Here is a 22,010-nt window from a genome sequence, read left to right as displayed (position 1 = left end):
CCAAGTTTATCAGCTTTGGGGTCCTTGGTATCAATACTTTGTATATCTGATTGGCTGTTTGTGGCTCCGCCCCTTTCTGAATTTTAACCCCAGTCACCCAGTGACCAACTGTATCAGGTTTGAGGCATCTGCTATTAACAGTATAAGAATGGTAGCAGTTTAAATATTCCCTTTGAAAATCAAAAGTTGAATTTTGATTGGCTGTTGTAGGCTCCACCCACTTTCCAAAATCTTAATCTCATTCACCCAATGACTAACTGTGCAAAGTTTGACAACCCTGCCATTAACCGTGTAAGAATGGCTGCAGTTTATATTTTCCCAGTAAAATTTGTTTTTGGCTCCGCCCACTTTGTGTAACCTTGTCACACAGTCACTCAATGACCAAGTTTGTGAACTTTCAGGTTCCTGGCATCAAAAATGTGTGAATGGAAGCAGTTTATCCAGAAAATAAATCTGATTGGCTGTTTGTGGCCCCGCCCCTTTAGTGAATTTGGACCCCAGTCACCCAATGACTGACTGCAGCAAGTCTGAAGCCTCTGCCATAAACAGTGTAAGAATGGCAGCAGTTTAAATATTCCCCTTTAAACTCAATAGGTGCATTTTGACTGGCTGTTGTAGGCTCCACCCACTTTCCTAAATCTTAATCTTATTCACCCAGTGATCAAGTGTAACAAGTTTGAGAACCCTGCGATTAACAGTGTAAAAATGTCTGCAGTTCACATTTTCCCATTTAAAATGAATGGCTGAATTTTGATTGGCTGTTTTATGCTCCGCCTGCTTTTCCTGGATTTGTAACCTCGGTCACCAGGTGACCAACTGTGCCAAGTGTGGGGACTCTGGCTTGATTACTGTGAGAATGAGAGCCTTTTACATTTTTTCCATTGACTTGAATGGGTGAAATCTGATTTGCTGTTTGTAGCTCCGCCCAGGTGTGCAGGGGGGCCACGAGACCCCCAGAACCTATCATCCAAGGTAGTAAGGGGTCTGTATACCAAGTTTCGTTCAAATCGGTCAAGGGGTTTTCGAGTGATCACGGCACATACACACATACACACACACATACATACATACATACATACGATTTTATACAGTGGTGTGAAAAACTATTTGCCCCCTTCCTGATTTCTTATTCTTTTGCATGTTTGTCACACTTAAATCTTTCTGCTCATCAAAAACTATTAGTCAAAGATAACATAATTGAACACAAAATGCAGTTTTAAATGATGGTTTTTATTATTTAGTGAGAAAAAAAAAAACTCCAAATCTACATGGCCCTGTGTGAAAAAGTGATTGCCCCCCTTGTTGAAAAATAACTTGACTGTGGTTTATCACACCTGAGTTCAATTTCTGTAGTCACCCCCAGACCTGATTACTGCCACATCTGTTTCAATCAAGAAATCACTTAAATAGGAGCTATCTGACACAGAGAAGTAGACCAAAAGCACTTTAAAAGCTAGACATCATGCCAAGATCCAAAGAAATTCAGGAACAAATGAGAACAAAAGTACTGTAATTGAGATCTATCAGTCTGGTAAAGGTTATAAAGCCATTTCTAAAGCTTTGGGACTTCAGCGAACCACAGTGAGACCCATTATCCACAAATGGCAAAAACATGGAACAGTGATGAACCTTCCCAGGAGTGGCCGGCCGACCAAAATTACCCCAAGAGCGCAGAGAAAACTCATCCGAGAGGCCACAAAAGACCCCAGGACAACATCTAAAGAACTGCAGGCCTCACTTGCCTCAATTAAGGTCATTGCTCATGACTCCACCATAAGAAAGAGACTGGGCAAAAACGGTCTGCATGGCAGATATCCAAGGCGCAAACCACTTTTAAGCAAAAAGAACATTAAGGCTCATCTCAATTTTGCTAAAAAAAAAACATCTCAATGATTGGCAAGACTTTTGGGAAAATACCTTGTGGACCAAAGAGACAAAAGTTGAACTTTTTGGAAGGTGCGTGTCCCGTTACATCTGGCGTAGAAGTAACACAGCATTTCAGCAAAAGAACATCATACCAGGGCTGTGGAGTCGGAGTCGTGGAGTCGGAGTCGTGGAGTCGGGCAATTTTGGGTGCCTGGAGTCGGAGTCGGGAAAAAATGCACCGACTCCGACTCCTAATGAATTTGTAACTGTAATTAAAATAGAAAATATGAGAAAATGTTCTATTTCTCAGATAATAGTCATTAAAAATAATGTATATATACAGTATATATACAGTAATAGCTGTGCTTAGTATACAAAAATGAAATAAACCAATCAAAATTAGTTACTTGTGCTGCTTCAATAAAGCAGTCCCCGTATTTTTAAGGTCAGATATACATATCTGATTGTGACTGTATATATGATGTGTACACAGGAATCTCATATATATGCTAAATAACATCTATGCTGTAAGAATAAAGCCTGATGTGTAGCTGTGTCACTAATAGAGATGGTCAACAAGATGGAAATAATTCTGCATTGATGCTGATTTATGCAAATGTATGCACTCCCTTTGCTGATGAAATAAAATAATTTGATATGTTATTAAAATTTGGTTTGGTGACTACAAATTAAAGGGTAACTGAGACGGATGAAAAGTAAAGTTTTATACATACCTGGGGCTTCCTCCAGCCCCCTTCAGGCTAATCAGTCCCTCACTGTCCTCCACCATCCGGATCTTCTGCTATGAGTCCCGGTAATTCAGTCAGTCAGCGCTGTCCGGCCGCATGCCGCTCCCACAGCCAGGAACATTCTGCACCTGCGCAATAGTGCTGCACAGGTGTAGTATGCTCCTGGCGGCGGAGTGTGTGCATGCGCACCACGCCTGACTGGCTCAAGTACCTGGACTCATAACAGAAGATCCAGGTGGTGGAGGAGGACAACGAGGGACTGATTAGCCTGAAGGGGGCTGGAGGTTACCCCAGGTATGTATAAAACTTTAATTTCATCTGTCTCAGGTTTACTTTGTTACACAGTAGTACTATACTCTACATATGCACTCCCCACAGAGCTGCAGGAAATCCACTGAGAATGCTGTGCACATTGAACACAGAGGTGTTGTCTGTTTACAATCTCCTCATTCCCCTGCAGAGTACCTGCACATCATTCTTACATGTACCCACACTTACATTGCCTAGGGCCTGATAGATGTTCTTTGTTCCGGTTTGTACCTTTTACAAGTACTCTTACCAAGGACTAGTTTTAGTCTAAAGGGAATAAATATAGTAGTCTACATATCCTTCTCACTTCAGTTGTCTTGTAAAATTCCTAAGCGTTGGCAGTTATGAAACGAATTTCATGTTACATACTTTTAATCAACAAAATTGTAATATGCAAATTAGAGGAGTCGGAGTCGTGGAGTCGGAGGAATCCTAAACTGAGGAGTCGGAGTCGGTGGATTTTTGGACCGACTCCACAGCCCTGCATCATACCAACAGTAAAATATGGTGGTGGTAGTGTGATGGTCTGGGGTTGTTTTGCTGCTTCAGGACCTGGAAGGCTTGCTGTGATAGATGGAACCATGAATTCTACTGTCTACCAAAAAATCCTGAAGGAGAATGTCCGGCCATCTGTTTGTCAACTCAAGCTGAAGCGATCTTGGATGCTGCAGCAGGACAATGACCCAAAACACACCAGCAAATCCACCTCTGAATGGCTGAAGAAAAACAAAATGAAGACTTTGGAGTGGCCTAGTCAAAGTCCTGACCTGAATCCTATTGAGATGTTGTGGCATGACCTTAAAAAGGCGGTTCATGCTAGAAAACCCTCAAATAAAGCTGAATTACAACAATTCTGCAAAGATGAGTGGGCCAAAATTCCTCCATAGCGCTGTAAAAGACTCGTTGCAAGTTATCGCAAACGCTTGATTGCAGTTATTGCTGCTAAGGGTGGCCCAACCAGTTATTAGGTTCAGGGGGCAATTTCTTTTTCACACAGGGCCATGTAGGTTTTGAGTTATTTTTCTCACTAAATAATAAAAACCATCATTTAAAACTGCATTTTGTGTTCAATTATGTTATCTTTGACTAATAGTTAACGTTTTTTGATGAGCAGAAACATTTAAGTGTGACAAACATGCAAAACAATAAGAAATCAGGAAGGGGGCAAATAGTTTTTCACACCACTGTATATATAGATGTGGAAGTGTGGATGTTTGGATGTTTGTTACTCAATCACGCAACAATGGCTGAACGGATGTGAATGAAATTTGGCACACACATAGTACATTACCTGGAATAACATTTAGGATACTTTTTATCCCCATAACCAAAAAGTGGGCGGAGACAAATACAAATTTCACTGGGAGGATGTAAACAGCAGCCATTCTTACACTGTAAATGGTAGGGTTCTCAAACTTTGCATAGTTGGTCACTGGGTGACTGGGATTCATATTCAGAAAAGTGGGTGGAGCCTACAATCAAAATTCACCTACTGATTTTCAAGTGGAATATTTAATTGCTGCCATTCTAGCATTGTTAATGGCACAAGCCTTAAACCTGGTACAGTTAGTCATTGGGTGACTGGGGTTCATATTCAGAAAAGGGGGTGGAGCCACAGCCAATCAGATACCCGGGCAACGCCAGGCCATCAGCTAGTAGTATTAGAAATCTGTTGGCCTTCATACTAGATGGAAGTGGTAATAGTGGCTAATCATGGCAAATCAAACTTGGATGTGTGTATGCACCCATAAGCCTGGTACACACCTTCAATTTTAATTGGCCAAGGACTGGCCAATTTTACCACCTCCATGTAGTATGAGGACCAACAGATATTGAATACTATGAGCAGATTGTGTAGGTAAGCCCTAATACTACAAACCGTATAATTAGCCAATGTAAACTGGATGTGTAACTCTTGGCCGAGTGTTCCCTAGTGTGTGTGCTGGAAGCAGGAAATGTGGGCACTTGCAGCTGATGGACTATTTGGGCGCCCCATAGACCCGAATGCAAAACATCTGCTATTGGGTGCTAAAAGCATAACTTTGGGCATCCGATAAATAGCGGGCGACGGGATAGTCCAACTGAAATTATTCATTTTGAGAGTTATTGTTTTACAAATTATAGTTATCATTTTGTAAATCATTGTTTTGATTTTTTTTTATCATTTTGAAATTCGTTTTTGAGAATTATCTTTTCATAAATTATCATTTTGAAATGTATTGTCTTAGAAATGAATATATACCTGTGTGTGTGTATGTATATATATATATATATATATATATATATATATATATATATATATATATATATATATATATATATATATATATATATATGTGTGTATTTATATATATATTACATTATTTGTGGCAGATGGAGGAGGTTCTAAGGTTTGACGTCAGGAAGTGGGATTTAAAGGGAACGTTCAGGTACAGCCCAGCGGACGTCCGATGACGTCAGCGCGGCTGCGTGGGACGCAGAAGTGCCAGGCCTTGGAGCGCAGAAGAGCCCGACCTGGCAGGCGGGTCGGCCAGCGGAGACCACCGGGAGCCTGCGGAGCGGCGGCGAGTGCACCTCCTGCCTGCCACGGGCTGGAGGAAGCCCCAGGTAAGTGGATATTGATTTTTTATTTTTTTTACCTCTCTCCCTGAACCTTCCCTTTAAGGATTAGGCATCAGGAAGGGGGGGGGGGGGGGGTTTAGAGTCAGGCACCACAAGAGAGGTCTTAAAGAGACACTGAAGCGAAAAAAAAAATGATGATATTATGATTTGTATGTGTAGTACAGCTAAGAAATAAAACATTAAGATCAGATACATCAGTCTAATTGTTTCCAGTGCAGGAAGAGTTGAGAAACTCCAGTTGTTATCTCTATGCAAACAAGCCATTAAGCTCTCCGACTAAGTTAGTCGTGGAGAGGGCTGTTATCTGACTTTTATTATCTCAACTGTAAGTGAACTGTTTACTTTTTCTCTACTAGAGGAGAGGTCATTACTTCACAGACTGCTCTGAAAGACTCATTTTGAATGCTGAGTGTTGTGTAATCTGCACATATTATAGAATGGTGCAATGTTAGAAAAAACACTATATACCTGAAAATAAAAGTATGAGAATATTTTCTTTGCTGCTAATCTTTTAGTAATTATTCATAGTACACAACCAATTCATTATATCATATATTTTTTTTTCGCTTCAGTGTCCAGGTACCACCGGGAGGGGGAGGTTGGCTAGGGTTGGCTAGGGTTAGGCATGGGAGGGTTCTGTGTGAGAGTAGGATTAAGTTTAGTTGTAGTAAAATATCAATAATATTTACCAATGTTTTACTAACCTCATTACGACTGTAAATATTTCTTCCTTTTCATTATTATAGATATTTTGCAATTTCGGCTTCACCCTGCACCCTTTTTAATACCATCATTTTAACATATTTATTATTTTAACAGATAAAGATGAAGAAATTATTTAAAAAAACCATTGTATAGACAATATTTTACAATTTCAGCTTTACCCCGCACCCACTTTTCCCTGGCGCCCTTATGTAATGTATGCTGTGTATGTGTGTGTGTGTGTGTTTGTGCAGCTGTCGTGTGCGTGCGTGCGTTTGTGTGTGTGCGTGCGTTTGTGTGCGTGTGTGTGTGTGTGTGTGTGTGTGTGCGTTTGTGTGCGTGTGTGTGTTTGTGTGTGCGTGTGTTTGTGTGTGTGCGTGTTTGTATATGTGTGTGTGTGTGCGTGTGTGTGTGTGTGTGTGTGTGTGTGTGTGTGTGTGTGTGTGTGTGTGTGTGTGTGCGTGCGTTTGTGTGTGTGTGTGTGTTTGTGTGTGCGTGTGTTTGTATATGTGTGTGTGTGTGTGTGTGCACTCATTATATAGGGGTAATAAAATTATTTGTTTTGGCTTTATAAATGTTAGCAAATTTGCCGGGGGTGGGTCCTTGCAGAGGCGTAGGCATCCGTGCGTATCATTTTGGAATCTGAACATAGACTTTACATTTCCCCACGGTTGGTGCGGTGTGCCCACTTCCCATTTCCTCCATGATCTGGCCAGTAGAGTATTTCCATCAGCCATGTGGGCTCAGCACCGGGTGCAGCTGACATTGGCAGACACCCCGCACTGTGTGCTCAAAGGGCTGAGCTGATTAATAGCGAGCAAGACGGAGAAAACATTCCACAAATTCAGCAGAAATTCTACCGTGCAGAATGGAGATTATCAGATCGTCAGAGATCCAGCGAGCGGAACGTGTAACACAGTCACTATTTCACCAGCTCCCCTACATACAGTATAACATGCGGGGGAAATGCCATGTATCACTGGATTCTGTGCTGCACAGCCCTGTCATCGCTGCCCTGACACCATTTAATATACAAGGTGTGATAATGACTCCCATAACACAATTCCGACATCTCTCCCTAGTTCCTGTACAAGCATGACAGACGTGGGATTTGAAATGTTTATGGCAGGGTGTCAAACTCAGTCACTTAAAGGGGAACTGAAGAGAGAGGTATATGGAGGCTGTCATGTTTATTTCCTTTTAATCAATACCAGTTGCCTGGCAGCCCTGCTGGTCTATTTCTCTGCAGTAGTATCTGATTAAAACCAGAAACAAGCATGCAGCTAGTCTTGTCAGATCAGACTTATAAGTCTGAACCACTGAAACACCTGATCTGCTGCATGCTTGTTCAGGGGCTATGGCTAATAGTATTAGAGGCAGAGGATCAGCAGGGCTGCCAGGCAACTGGTATTGTCTAAAAGGAAATAAACATGACAGCCTCCATATACCTCTCTCTTCAGTTCCCCTTTAAGGGGCCAAAATCTAAAGGCTAGTCTAAGTCACGGGCCAAATTGTTTATTTAGATTTAAAGGGACCCTGTGCAGTGGCAAAAAAAAAGAAAACTGGACTTACCTGGGGCTCCTTCCATCCCCTGCAGCCTGTGAGGACCTCGGCATCCTCCTGGCCCCTTCCGCGGTCCCGCTGGAGGCTGCGGTAATGCGGCGACTTCGAGTGAAGTCGTGCATGCGCAGGGGCCCTGGCGCACAACCGTTGTGTCATCACCAGGGAAGCTCAACTTCGAATTCGAGTGAAACCCAGATAGTTGTTATCCGGATGTCACCCTCCTAATTACAATCACCTGGGCGGGGGTCAATCTTACCTAGCTGACGTCTTTTTCAGTCCGTCCCTCAGCGCCTCCCACGATGCGGTCCACGCGGCGGTCACGTGAGTATAAACACTTCCTCCTTCCGGGTTGAAGGAGGAAGTGTATAGTCACGTGACGCCAGATTGGAGCGCATCGGGGGAGGCGCCGAGGGATGGACCGAAGAAGACATCAGCTAGGTAAGATTGACCCGCCCCGCTCGCCCAGGTGATTGTAAATAGGAGGGTGACATCCGGATGATAACAACTATCCGGGTTTCACTCGAATTCGAAGTTGAGCATCCTTGGTTATCACGCCGGTCGCCAGAAGACTATAAAGACTGAACCGCGCATGCACAGGACTCTTATGGCGACCGGCGTGATAACACAACGGGTGCACAGCGGGGGCACGCATGTGCGACTTCACCTAAAGTTGCCACATTACCAGAGCCCCCAGCGGGACTACGAAAGGGGCCAGGAGGATGCCGGGGGCCCTAGCGGGCTACGGTGGGCTGGCAGAAGCCCCAGGTAAGTCCAGTTCTCTTTTTTTTCCACCTCTCAGGGTCCCTTTAACATTTATTGAACAGCCTCAAACTAAGTGGTGTAATTATAGCGACTGTAGAGTGTGGCAGTGGAGCAGTTTAGTGTTTACCTGTTCCAATGCTGCTTAGGGACTCCTCTGATCTTCCTGACAAACACTAATGTCTCCTTCACATTACACGGGTTGCCATCTGGATTTCGGCAACACATGCAGGAGGCAGACTCGCACGAACATCAGAAGTGCATAGATTGCATTGTCTGATGTTCACACTGCATGCGTTCCGTACCAGTGCGGTGCGCAAACGCATGCTACAAGCATTTTTTAGCAAAACGCGTGGCGTCGCGTCACTACAGTGAATGGGATCAGCCATGCATCGCATGCAAACCCAGATGGCGTGCGATCGTACGCATTGCGTTAAGATCACACGGCTATCTGCGTGTGATAATGTGAACAAGGCCTAATAGCACTATGTTGCTTAACTCTGGCTGCTGAGGCATGTCATGTGATCAGGGCCGGATTTGTAGTCATTACCACCCAAGGCCACTGTCAGCCGCTGCCCCTCTCCAGTATAGGTAGCCAGATAACCCTTCCCCTCCCTCCAGTATAGACAGCCAGATAACCCATCCATCCCCCCCTCCCCCACCCCAAGTATAGGTAGCCAGATAACTCTTCCCCCCTCCTCCAGTCTAGATAGCTTGATGACTCCCCCTTTCCTCCAGTATAGGTAGTCTGATGACTCCTCCCCCTTCCCTCTAGTATAAGAACCCAGATGACCCTCCCCTCTTCCGTATAGATAGCCTGATGATCCCCCTCCCTCCAGTATAGGTAGCCAGGTGACCCTTCCTTCCACCCCAGTATACCCTGCTGCTCACCCGCCCTTGATCCTGTGGTGCCCTAGGCCATGGCCTATGTGGCTTGGCTTAAATCCGGCCCTGCATGTGATCAAGAGAAGGTGGTTTAAAAGCACAGAGCATGCGACTGCTAGGAAGAACAGAAGAGACACAATTTATCGCTGGAGCAGGTAAACAGTACACTGCTCCACTACTTTACAATATGGGGGTGAGTTTGGATCCAAGGTAGAGACACCATCCTAATTTCTTTGGGGGACAGGATGTCCCGTGGGTTGTTGCTGTACTCCAGCTCAAACTGACAATGTTTCAATTAGAAACACTGTAACCGGTGTACTTATTTGGACGTTAAAGGGAAGATCCGCGGTGGGGGGGAAAAAAATAAAAATGCACATCCACTTACCTAGGGCTTCCTCCAGCCCGTGGCAGGCAGGACGTGCCCTCGCCGCCGCTCCGCAGGCTCCCGGTCGCCTCCGGTGGCGCACCCGACCTGGCCAGGCCGGCTGCCAGGTCGGGCTCTTCATTGCTCCAAAATGCGCTTCACGCGGGTGCGCCGACGTCATCGGACGTCTTTCGGGCTGTTCTGCGCAGGCGCAGAACTACTGGCCGTGTGTTGTCTTTCTTTTGATGCTTACAGTGATGGGCATTGCTAATTCTGGAGGGCCGCACAAAATTGCCTTGAGTTTGACACCTGTGGTTTATAAAGTCCAGATGTAATGCCAGAAATCTGCTGCAGGGGGCGCTGTAGACAAAGTCAGAAATTGTTCCCATGGAATGAGACGTGTGTAAGAAGGACGCTCATGCTTAGAGACCTTCAAAAAGATGATTTTGTGCAAATTGCAGGCAGTTGGCTAATAAAGATACATAGGGAATTAATTTGATTGGCCCAGTTGGAAGCTGCAGACAATTTTAATAAAACATGCATGCCAATATTATTAGCTTCTTATCTCTATCATTGTTACCTAATGGAGGTGGCAGTATTTTGGACATCGAGTCTGATCGACATTATTAAAGTGTGCAGCTCCATAGATTGGATTTCCTTTATGTGTGTTAAGGTGCGTACATCAGGGCCAGATTTACCATAAGGCACTGAAGGCACATGCCTATAGGCACCTGATGAAGGCAGCTCACTTCCCTCCCCGAGTGCATCTCTTGTTCCGTATGCAGAGTCCGGAGCAGAGCGTAAATAAGAGGTTACTCACCCAGCTCTCTGCATTCCACTGACGAGATCTCCCTTCAGTCGGGGGCATCTCTAGCTACTTAATACTTGGGGGCAGCTGTAGCTACCTATGACGGGCAAGGGAAGTAAGGGAGAAGTGACAGTTGGGACAGCCAGCACATTTGCAGTGCGGTTTGGGGGGGCGGGGGGGTTGTAGGTTCATGGAGGGTGAAGTCTAGGGTGCCGGGACATCTGTGCCTATAGGCTCCAGTGATGTAAATCCGGGTGTGACGTACACACCTAACAGCTGATATTGCCGTCAGGAATTGGTACCCGATCACTGGGGCAGCCTGTACAGACATGGGTCAGCTATGTAGCTGACAACACGTCCTGTTACTATGCGGGGGGCGCAGGGACATCACATGGTGAGTGGGGGAGCCGCATCGTCAAAGTTGGCCACCACCCAGCAAAGTTCATCCTCCGGACGGATCGCTTGCCGATCAGCCATCGCTGGTCGGGGCTTCTGTACACATGCCTGACTAACGGCTGAGTCTTTATCAGCCACCTTGGACAACTTTAGTCAGACGTGTGGAGCTTTAGTGGTCTCTCCTGGTAGTGGCCCCATGATTGGTGGATCCCTGCTTATTGGAGTGGAAGGTTCCTTCATTATGTTTGGCTGGATAGTGTAATGGTTAAGGGCTCTGCCTCTGACACAGGAGACCAGGGTTCGAATCTTGGCTCTGCCTATTCAGTAAGCCAGCACCTATTCAGCAGGAGACCTTAGGCAAGTCTCCCTAATATTGCTACTGCCTATAGAGCGCGTCCTAGTGGCTGCAGCTCTGGCGCTTTGAGTCCGCCAGGAGAAAAGCGCGATATAAATGTTCTTTGTTTGTTTGGATGCAAGTTGGCTGTAACCTTGAACACAGAATATGACACAACGTGCCATAAGGTAAACAAGGTTTAGATACAATCCTGGCTTTACTGGGGACAGATGTGAGGCTGGAGAGGCCCAGCTTTCCACATTGCTGGAGGAATGTCCGTCACGTGCTGTGTCTCCGCCGTCCCTGGAGAGTTCTGATCTGTCCCAGCTGTACACACAGGAAGAGCAGAGCCAGACTGCTGACCCTTACCAAACGCCAGTCATATACAGTACACTGTGCAGGCAACCAGGAGCATAGCAATAGGGGGTGCAGAGGTAGCCACCGCATCGGGGCCCTTGGGCCAGAGGGGCCCCGAAGGGCCCTCCCTCAACTACAGTATTAGCTTCCTATTGGCCCTGTGCTCTTAATAATCACTTTTATAGATACTTTGAATAGTAGTAATCAGTAACAAGCTGTTCCCCATCCTCTTCTTGCACCTCTGACACTGTAGTTGCCATTGGCAGGTTTTGGTGCGCCGTATTAATTGTAATGTATAGAGTGCTTGGGGGGCCCCATGTAAACCTTGCATCGGGGCCCACAGCTCCTTAGCTACGCCACTGCAGGCAACGCTTTTCTAGGCTAGGTGCATGTGTACAGGTGTGGGTTCAGTATGCTTGGGATACAGTTTTGGGCACCACGCTATAGAAAGGACATTGACCTTCAAGGAGCGGGTACAAAGTCAGGCAACTAAATGAACCAGAGGGATGGAAGGTCTCACCGGGAAAGGTTGGACAAACTGGGCTTATTTAGCTTGGAAAAGAGGCAACTGAGAGGTGACCTGATAAATACCTCACATGGAAATACAAAAGCTCGGCAGGTGAGATTTTTGTCCTTTGGTTGTGCAAAGGACAAGGGGACATTATCTGCGTGTGAAGGAAAAAAGGTTTTGCCATCGACTTAGGAAAGGGTTCTTTCTACTAAGATTGGTTCAGATCCATGGCTATAACTACTAGATAATGCCCGGCAGAGTTGGTTCAGGGATATATATACACAGTATATTTGTGATTGTTGTGGGTGATTACTATTGAGCATGTGTACAAGGCTCCAGACATCCCCAAAGCCCTGTAAGGCTCTCCAGTAGGGATACCACACATGGTCCAGAAAGAATGACACTAAAGCCTTCTACATGCACTTGATGGAACATAGCCATTCGCGGCCATCTTGGCTAGAAATCCAGCGTGTGCCCAACTGTCCCCAAGTGTGTTAAAGAGAACCCGAGGTGGGTTTGAAGAATATTATCTGCATACGGAGGCTGGATCTGCCTATACAGCCCAGCCTCTGTTGCTATCCCAAACCCCCCTAAGGTCCCCCTGCACTCTGCAATCCCTCATAAATCACAGCCACGCTGCTGACAAACAGCTTGTCAGAGCTGGCTGTGTTTATCTCTATAGTGTCAGTCTGCTGCTCTCCCCGCCTCCTGCAGAACTCCAGTCCCCGCCTGCATCCCTTCCCTCCCTGCTGATTGGAGGGAAGGGACGGGGGCAGGGACCGGAGCTATGCAGGAGGCGGGGGAGCAGCTGAGACTGACACTACAGATGTAAACACAGCCTCACAGCATGGCTGTGATTTATGAGGGATTGCAGAGTGCAGGGGGACCTTAGTGGGGTTTGGGATAGCAACAGAGGCTGGGCTGTATAGGCAGATCCAGCCTCTGTATGCAGATAACATTCTTTAAACACACCTCGGGTTCTCTTTAAAGGACAACCGAGGTGACATGTGACATGATGAGATAGACATGTGTATGTACAGTGCCGAGCACACAAATAACTATGCTATGTACCCTTTTTTCTTTCTATGCCTACAAAAGTTAAAAATCAGGTATACAAGTGACAGTTTCTGTCTGGGCCCGGGAGCGGGTTGGACAATAGCTCAGCCCTCACTGATAAGGAATTACAGCCATAAAATACTTTCCTGGCAGTAAATGGTTCCTGAGAGCGGGAAAGAGATAAAAAGGGTCAATCATTCATAGATTTGAGCTCTGGCATAGTTCAATGAAGGTGTCATTGAGCAGAGACAAGGAAACAGTAAAAACTTAAAAACTAGATTTAAATATAAAATAAAACTGTGGGGTAACTAAAAAGTAATTTTTAGGAGAAGGAGGATAGATACTGTTGTTTATCTCATCAGTTTATTTTCACCTCGGATGTCCTTTAATTCCACATAGCTAAACAGCCTAGGCTGAGCATCAATGGGAGGGCGGGTTACAAACCAATATACAGAAATATATATATACTAGCCAACCCGCGTCGTAGCATACGCCGCATCTATCTATCTAATAGAGTAAGTGCCTCAACCTTGAAGCAAGAAGAAGTAGGCTTTCCATGAGAAAATGTATGCGTGCTCAAACACCAAGTTTAACCCTAGCTAGTCTGGCTTTGCAAATCCGGCCTAATTGGCTATTCATGAGGCAATGCTCATGCAAATATGCATTTGCTTTCGCATGCCAAACTATGCAGGGTCAAAAAACCAATACTGCAAAGTGCTCTCTCGCTGCTGCCTGGGAACCACAGCGGCACCCCGGAGTGGGAGGCTGGGTGGCGCAGCTGCCCCCCCCCAAGCGTGGCCAGCGCTGGGGAGAGCCGTCCGCACCCACCTCCTAATATTAAAAACAGCCACTTACCTTAACGTCCATTGCGTTCTGCTACATGCGCATTAATTTTCTCATGGAAAGCATTTCGTGCAGTTTGTATCCTTTGGAGGCAGGTTGTGGATGGCTTGCTCCGGTGGTGTGAACCCTGGAGTGAGTGCGCCTGTCCTCCCCGCCCCCCCCCCCCTCTGGAGTGCTGTATGTGAGCCAGCCCTGAGCTCTAAAGCTCGGGGTGACTCATGCTTCTCTCCTTTCTCATGTGGTGCCCCCAAATTAATGCGCATGTAGCAGAACGCAATGGACGTTAAGGTAAGTGCCTGTTTTTAATATTGGGAGGTGGGTGCAGACGGCTCTCCCCGGCGCTGGCCACACTTGGGGGGGTCGTCCACGCCACCCAGCCTCCCCCTCCGGGGTGCCGCTGTGGTTTCCAGGCAGTGAGAGAGCCTGGGACCCTGCGGTCCCCCCAGTTGTATAAAAAGGGGGCATTGGGAATCCTCCCCGTGGCGCTCCTGGAGGCCTGGAGCACACCAAAAACTGCTAGCAGATCCGCAAAATGCTAGCAGATTTTGAAACGCTTTTTCTTATTTTTCTGTAGCATTTCACTTAGCATTTTGCGGTTTTGTAAAGCGTTTTTGGTGTAGTAGATTTCATATATTGTTACAGTAAAGCTGTTACTGAACAGCTTCTGTAACAAAAACGCCTGCAAAACCGCTCTGAACTTCCGTTTTTCAGAGCGGTTTGCGTTTTTCCTATACTTTACATTGGAGGCAGAAACGCCTCCGCAATCCAAAAAATGCCTCACCTCGGGATTATGCGTTTCAGCAAAACGCCTCCCGCTCTGGTGTGCACCAGCCCATTGAAATACATTACCCAAGCGTATCCGCAGCCGCAAGTGGATCGCAAAACGCTGCCGAACCGCTCTGGTGTGCACTAAGCCGGATAGTGCTAATGTAGCATGTAGCAGGGTGACTGCTTTGTGGTATTGGTTTGTGCATGCATTTGCATGAGCATTGCCTCATGAATAGCCAATTAGGCCAGATTTGCAATGTCAGACTTGCTAGGGTAAGGCCTCTTTTCCATGGACTGTGAATAGGCAGTGAAATGGCTCTCAAACTCTCACAACTGCTCACTGCTGCCTGGTAACTGCTTGCTGCTGCCTGGTAACTGCTTGCTGCTGCCTGGTAACTGCTTGCTGCTGCCTGGTAACTGCTTGCTGCTGCCTGGTAACTGCTTGCTGCTGCCTGGTATCTGCTCACTGATGCCTGGTATCTGCTCACTGATGCCTGGTAACTGCTCGTTGCTGCCTGGTAACTGCTTGTTGCTGCCTGGTAACTGCTTGTTGCTGCCTGGTATCTGCTTGCTGCTGCCTGGTATCTGCTCACTGCTGCCTGGTAACTGCTTGCTGCTGCCTGGTAATTGCTTGTTGCTGCCTGGTATCTGCTCACTGCTGCCTGGTAACTGCTTGCTGAGCACACAGCTCAACAGTCCGTGGAAAAGAGGCCTTAAACTTGGTGTTTGAGCACGCATAAATTTTCTCATGCAAAGTACTTCTTCTTCTTGTTTGAAGGTTGAGGCACTTAGTCTATTATATGTATATAGAAGATAGATATAGGAAGTGTTTTTGATGCTGAATTCAGGAAAATGACCATAACCAGGGTTTCCTGAATAATGTACCACATTCCACTATATGTTGTTACAGTGCCCCTTTAGCAGGTATTCATGTATGTATGTAAAGTATACATATGTGGATCTAAATCTACATACTGTACTCATTTTGTCATTTTGGATGCATGTTATCTGAAACACTCTTTCATGATTGCTTTAGGTGACAGTTTATACATGACTGGTTACAGATCTAGTTTGTGTAGGATAAGGGGAAGTTGTAATATTCCTGTGGCTATTTTATAGTTAGTTTACTGTGAGAAGCAGTGCTGTTGGGCCTTTCTACTGCCGTCATGCCTCGTACAACCACTAGAGGGAGCTCAGCTGAGTGGCAGCTGTTGGCCCCTCCTCCATCAAAATATGTGTAAGTGATTTCTATCTTTGTTTCTTTCCAGACGTCAATCCCCAAGGTGGAGTCAGGAGGAGAGTTCAGCCCTATAAAGATCAGCCTGAGAGAGGAGCATCATCACCTGAGGACAATAGGTAATAGCTAAGTCACATGACATGGTGGGGTAGTTATTGTCCAATGTCCATAAATGTATCATTGAACCTGCCTACTGTAGTCATTATACTCTGACGGGGAACTTGCCTTTGACTCTCCTCCACAGTAATTTACTGAGGTCCAGAATACAGGCGCTCATACACACATCAATTTTACAAGTCTTGGTGTCATGTGGTTGACTTTTTCCAGAGGGAATTTCTATGGAACAGCTGCATCAAATCTGATGATTGTGTTCATAATGGTCTCCAAATTTTTAATTTGTAAAATGTGCCCATATACGTGTCAATTTTCCCCATCATTTGGATGATTGAATCTTTCTGAGATCAATTTCCAACTGAAATTGATCAAAATTATCAATCGCTCCAGATGGAAAGATCTCGCTTGAAAGGGTGCAGTTGGGTATGTGGTGGCAGGTTTCTAAATGTACAAGGGACCCAGCCCCCGCCCTAATAGGTCTCCCCACCATGTAAAATGTGCTCCCCTGGGGCCGGTGCAGAGTGTTGGCAGTGGAGCTCACTCATATCTCCGTCAGCAAGCTCCTCTCTGTGTTCTCTCTCCATCCCCGCTTAGGGCGCCTGTGCTCCGCTGCCAATACTCTGCCCCGCGGGCAGAGCCTTTTTTAGGCATGGGCAAACCAGGCAGATGCCTGGAGTGACAACTGTAGAAGAGGGCACCACACAGCTAGTCTTAGCACACTGTACTTTATGGATTCCTTATAGCCAACTGCTAGTTAAAGCGGAATATAACCCTGCATTTCATCTTTGCTCTAAAACATTATTTACAGCATATTATATGCAACCAGCATTTTTTTTTTTTTTTTACTAGACCAGCATTCGAAGGGTTACACACAGAGCTTGAAAGTTCAGTGCAGTGAAATGTGGATGCATCTGAAGTTGTAGATTGTTATCTTGTGTTTACTTAAATGTATCAAGTGAGGAATGTGACACATTCTCTGACTGCGGAGAAGCAGCTCAACACAGACAGAGAGTCAAAGCATTTCTGCCTTCAATACATAATGAATAAAAGCAGTTATTAATAAAATGCAAAGTCAGCTCACAAAGCAAAAAACTGTACTTTTGCGAAGCTATAACTTCTAAATGAATAATAATACTTATGCACAAATGCAAATATGATAACCGTATAGCATATAAAAAGTAGGAAAACATGTTTTTATTGAATATTATGTCAGGGTTTTATACCGCTTCAAACTTGATTGGTGGTAATTTAACACCTAAAATGGGCACTACTGTGTTGATTGTTGAAACTCCGAATTTCCAGGAAAATATTCGTATCTGTAAAAACCCAGGTTGTACACGAACAGTATACCATACCTCCCAACTTTTTGAGATGAGAAAGAGGGACACTTAAGCCACACCCCTGATCACGCCCCGTCACACCCCTAGTCATGCATACCATAAAGATTTTATAAGAAAAATATGTTGTTTTATAAGTCAAACCACACTGGTCCTTTCTATCCTGGTTCATTTTCCTTCAAAGTAACATTTTAAAATTAGTAATATATCAATTTAAAGGATGGGAGTAAAAATATATATATTTACATAGAAAGAGGGACAAAGTCCTGAAAGAGGGACAAATGAGGAGGAAAGAGGGACAGAGGGACAGGGATCCCAAAGAGGGACAGTTGGGAGCTATGGTATAAAGTTTTAAAAGTGGATACACACCCCTCAAAAAAGTGAGACAAACGGTACTTTGCTTGGGGGACCAAAATGTCCAGAAACAGCCCTGCCTGGGGGAGGAGCACATTTTAGATGGGGGGAGTTTTTTGTAAAGTTTCCCATCACGAAGCTGTACTGTCAGCATTGTGTGTGAGATTTGTAGATTCTCTCTCACTTCTATGCTTCTTCCCTTGCTGATAGCTGGCATTGTACAGTGCTTCTAGCTGGACCCAGCACAGTATACCGTACAGGAAGTGTGACAGGCCTTAGTGCCATTAGATGAGGAGAGTTTGCAGCCAGGGCATGAGTGCCATATATGGACTGTGCAGGGCTCACATTTATAGGAGGAGTCAGTGAAGCAGTTTGCAGCCAGGCAATATTATTGTAGAGCCTCAGCCAGCTCTTCCCCTGGCACACAACACCCCTTCCTGATTCTATTACCATTACGCTGCTCCTCCACATTCTGTCCTCAGGATATCAGAATACAGGAACCCGCAGCTTCTGCCCGTGGCCCGTGTGTATTATCTGACCTGCTAGTCCATTAAAGAGTAACCCTAACCAAGAATTGAACTTCATCCCAATCAGTAGCTGATACCCCAATTCCCATGAGAAATCTTTTAACAAACGGATCATCAGGGGGCTCTCTATGGCTGATATTGTGATGAAACGCCTCCCACAGGAGGACCATGGTTCTGACATCACACTGTGGGAGCCTTGTTGCATTGTGGGAAATAACAGCTGTTTACAGCTGTTTCCAACTGCTAAAAAAACAAGCAGTATCTCCTTTCACTGACATCACCTGCTAGCAGTAAAAATGTCACCATGTGATTAATGTCAGAATGTAAATCAGGGAGAGGAAGGATTTTACAATGTGCAAACACTGACTAAATCATTTATACATAATTATTGTAAAAATGAGGCACTTTTTCTTATTACATCATTTTCGCTGAAGTTCCTCTTCAAATGCCGGCTACTGTCACAGGGAATGCTATACAGCAGGCAGGGGTGCCCACACTTTTCAACTCCCAAGCTACTTTAAAAATGTCCGAGTCGAAGTGATCTACCATGCTACTGCCCCCCCCCAAAAAAAAACCAACGCATATATGGGCAGACCCCCTTTCACCCCAACTCCAAGTATAATTACTGCACACAGCCCTGTCCCTCAGTCCCTTGTCAGAGTGTGACAGCCACCTACAGTACTTGCTGTCACACCTTATTCACTGACAACTCCCTGCTCCAAGTGTCTGCCCCATCCTAAATAGAGGCAGCAGTGGAGCCATTACCTGGCAGCCTGGCTGGCTTGCTGGCCCCAGTCAGTCACTGCCGCAGTGTAGACGTGCCATTGCAGTAGCTAGTAGCTGTAGGACTGCATCCAGGCCCCCTGATACATTAATTGGTGCCATGCAAGAAACAGGCACAGGGCGAAAGCCATTGCCCCCAGGGCCAGGGAGTAGCAACCAGGGGATAAGGGAGGGTTGGGTTGCTTCTGGCTGGCTACAACACGCGAGCAGCTCCTCCTCCTCTCAAGCCCAAGTCAACTGATGATGGAGGGGAGGGGCAACAGACACACTGGCAGTCCTCATTCGCTGCCTGTGAGCTGCTGGGAGGGGCCACAATGAGGCTGACATTGTGCTCTCAGCTGTGAGTGCCCAGCACCGGATGCTGACAGTGCAGGGCCAGCCAGTCATAGCGCGAGAGCACAATGTTAGTCTCTGTAGCTTCACTATTTTCAGTGTCTAATGGTGCCCATACATGGTACAATTTTTTCATTTTTTTTCGATTAGAGAATTTTATTTGATTATTCCATTAGATCAACCAAACAGACAGACAATTGACAGCGCTCAAGGTTGCACCTGGAATGTAGACCAACAGAGGCAATGCAGAGCCCCCCTGGGACTAAATACATGCCTTGAATGCAAAACAGATGCAAATTATGTGCTAATTCTATACAGAGTAACACTAGGAGATCAGTCACCTAAATGATCTGGTGTAATAAGTAATAAGGTTCCCTCAGGCTGGGGAACACTGGAGATGACTATTAGTAGTTACATAGTTATTTTAGTTGAAAAAAGACATACGTCCATCGAGTTCAACCAGTACAAAGTACAACTCCAGCCCGTCCCTCACCTACCCCTGTTGATCCAGAGGAAGGCGAAAAAACCCCCACAAGGCATGGTCCAATTAGCCCCAAAAGGGAAAAATTCCTTCCTGACTCCAGATGGCAATCAGATAAAATCCCTGGATCAACATCATTAGGCATAACCTAGTAATTGTAGCCATGGATGTCTTTCAACGCAAGGAAAGCATCTAAGCCCCCTTTAAATGCAGGTATAGAGTTTGCCATAACTACTTCCTGTGGCAATGCATTCCACATCTTAATCACTCTTACTGTAAAGAACCCTTTCCTAAATAAATGGCTAAAACGTTTTTCCTCCATGCGCAGATCATGTCCTCTAGTCCTTTGAGAAGGCCTAGGGACAAAAAGCTCATCCGCCAAGCTATTATATTGCCCTCTGATGTATTTATACATGTTAATTAGATCTCCTCTAAGGCGTCTTTTCTCTAGACTAAATAAACCCAGTTTATCTAACCTTTCTTGGTAAGCGAGACCTTCCATCCCACGTATCAATTTTGTAGCTCGTCTCTGCACCTGCTCTAAAACTGCAATATCTATGGATTCTACTAACACAGCCTGATGAACTCAACAAATATACAGTATAGCCTCGAATATAAGTCGACCTTGTGTACAAGCGACTCCAATATTTGACCCTCTTAAGCTGGAATTTTTTATTGACTCAAGTATAAGTCTACCCAGCAAAGTTAATGGCTGCACTTTGGGACCAGGAAGAATGAATAGCTGCATTTGGGGACCAGGAGGGGTTAATGACAGCACTGCATACAGTATTGCAGGCATTAACCCCTCCTGTCCCTTAAGTGCAGCCAATACCTCCTCCAGGCGCCCCAAGCGCAGCAGTTATTCACCCCCCCCCCCCTTCCTCCATCCCAGTATCCCCCCTCACCTTCCTTGTTAATTGTTCAGACCTGTTTTCTTGGCATTTCCTTTATCAAGAAAGTATCACTTACCCTTGTGTACATTGCTGCAAATGGGAATGTCACTAATAGTACACACATTACTCAGTGCACTCAGTGTTGCTCGTGACTCGTGTATAAGCCGGCCCCTATTTTTATTTAGTGAGTCTGACCTACATTTCTAGACTTGTAGTTGAGTATATACAGGATTCCTTGTTCTCTGTAGGTTCTCTGTGGCTGATCGTGTTTTCAAACATGTAGAAACTGCTTTGGCAAGTGTATGTAAAATAAATCACTTTCAAAGTGTCTGATGTGGGTCCAGTGACGTAGCAATAGGGTTTGCAGAGGTAGTAACTGCATCGGGGCCCCGAGGGGCCCCCCCTTAAGCACAATATTAGCTCTCTATTAGTCCTGTGCTGGTAATAATCATTTCTATAGATGCTTTAAGTAGTAGTAATCATTAACATGCCGTTTCCCAATCCTCTTCTTGTACCTCTGACACTGTGGAAATCGTTGGCAGGTTTTGGTGTGCCATATCAATTGTTATGTATAGAGTGCTTGGGGGGCCCCATGTAAAACTTGCACTGGGCCCATAGCTCCTTAGCTACACCACTGTGTGGGTCCCAGACACCAGCTACTTCCTGTTCCATGGACTGTCTGTGCTCAGTTGTCATCTCCTCAAAGAGATTCAGTCTATGCCCACTGCTTTGCACTCACTGTTCTACCACTTTGCATCATTAAACACTAGTCAAGATTTCAGTATAAATCTTGTCTAATATCGATCTCACTTCTTCAGCTGCTACCTTTGTACTGTACAACACAGTACAAAGCTATGCGATGCGGAGCTGTAATCGTACACTACTGCTGCCTGTGGCTCCCCAGCACCCCCCCAGGACCTCCAACATGTTGGTGGTGTGTGACAAATCTGAACAAATATCGCAATTTCACTTGTGATATTTATTTTGTTTTCCATGTTTAAAGAGCGGAAACAAGAGTCAGGGAGGATATGATGTCAGCATTAGCTTGGCAAGATGGCC

General features: G+C 45.5%; 1 protein-coding gene across 2 annotated transcripts in view; it reads left to right on the top strand.

Moving 5' to 3' along the window:
- DNAI3 (dynein axonemal intermediate chain 3) overlaps positions 1-22,010 on the top strand; it is a 123,590-nt gene that overhangs the window by 75,707 nt on the left and 25,873 nt on the right. For both annotated transcript variants that reach the window (XM_068239121.1, XM_068239120.1), the window contains exon 16: positions 16,161-16,248. In XM_068239121.1, coding sequence (XP_068095222.1) covers positions 16,161-16,248 — 88 coding nt within the window. The remainder of the gene's footprint in view (positions 1-16,160; positions 16,249-22,010) is intronic.

Source organism: Hyperolius riggenbachi, chromosome 6 (assembly GCF_040937935.1).
Source record: "Hyperolius riggenbachi isolate aHypRig1 chromosome 6, aHypRig1.pri, whole genome shotgun sequence".
NCBI classification, from domain to species: Eukaryota; Metazoa; Chordata; class Amphibia; order Anura; family Hyperoliidae; genus Hyperolius; species Hyperolius riggenbachi.
Note: the sequence above shows the minus strand (reverse complement) of the source record. Positions and strands in the feature narration are given on the sequence as shown.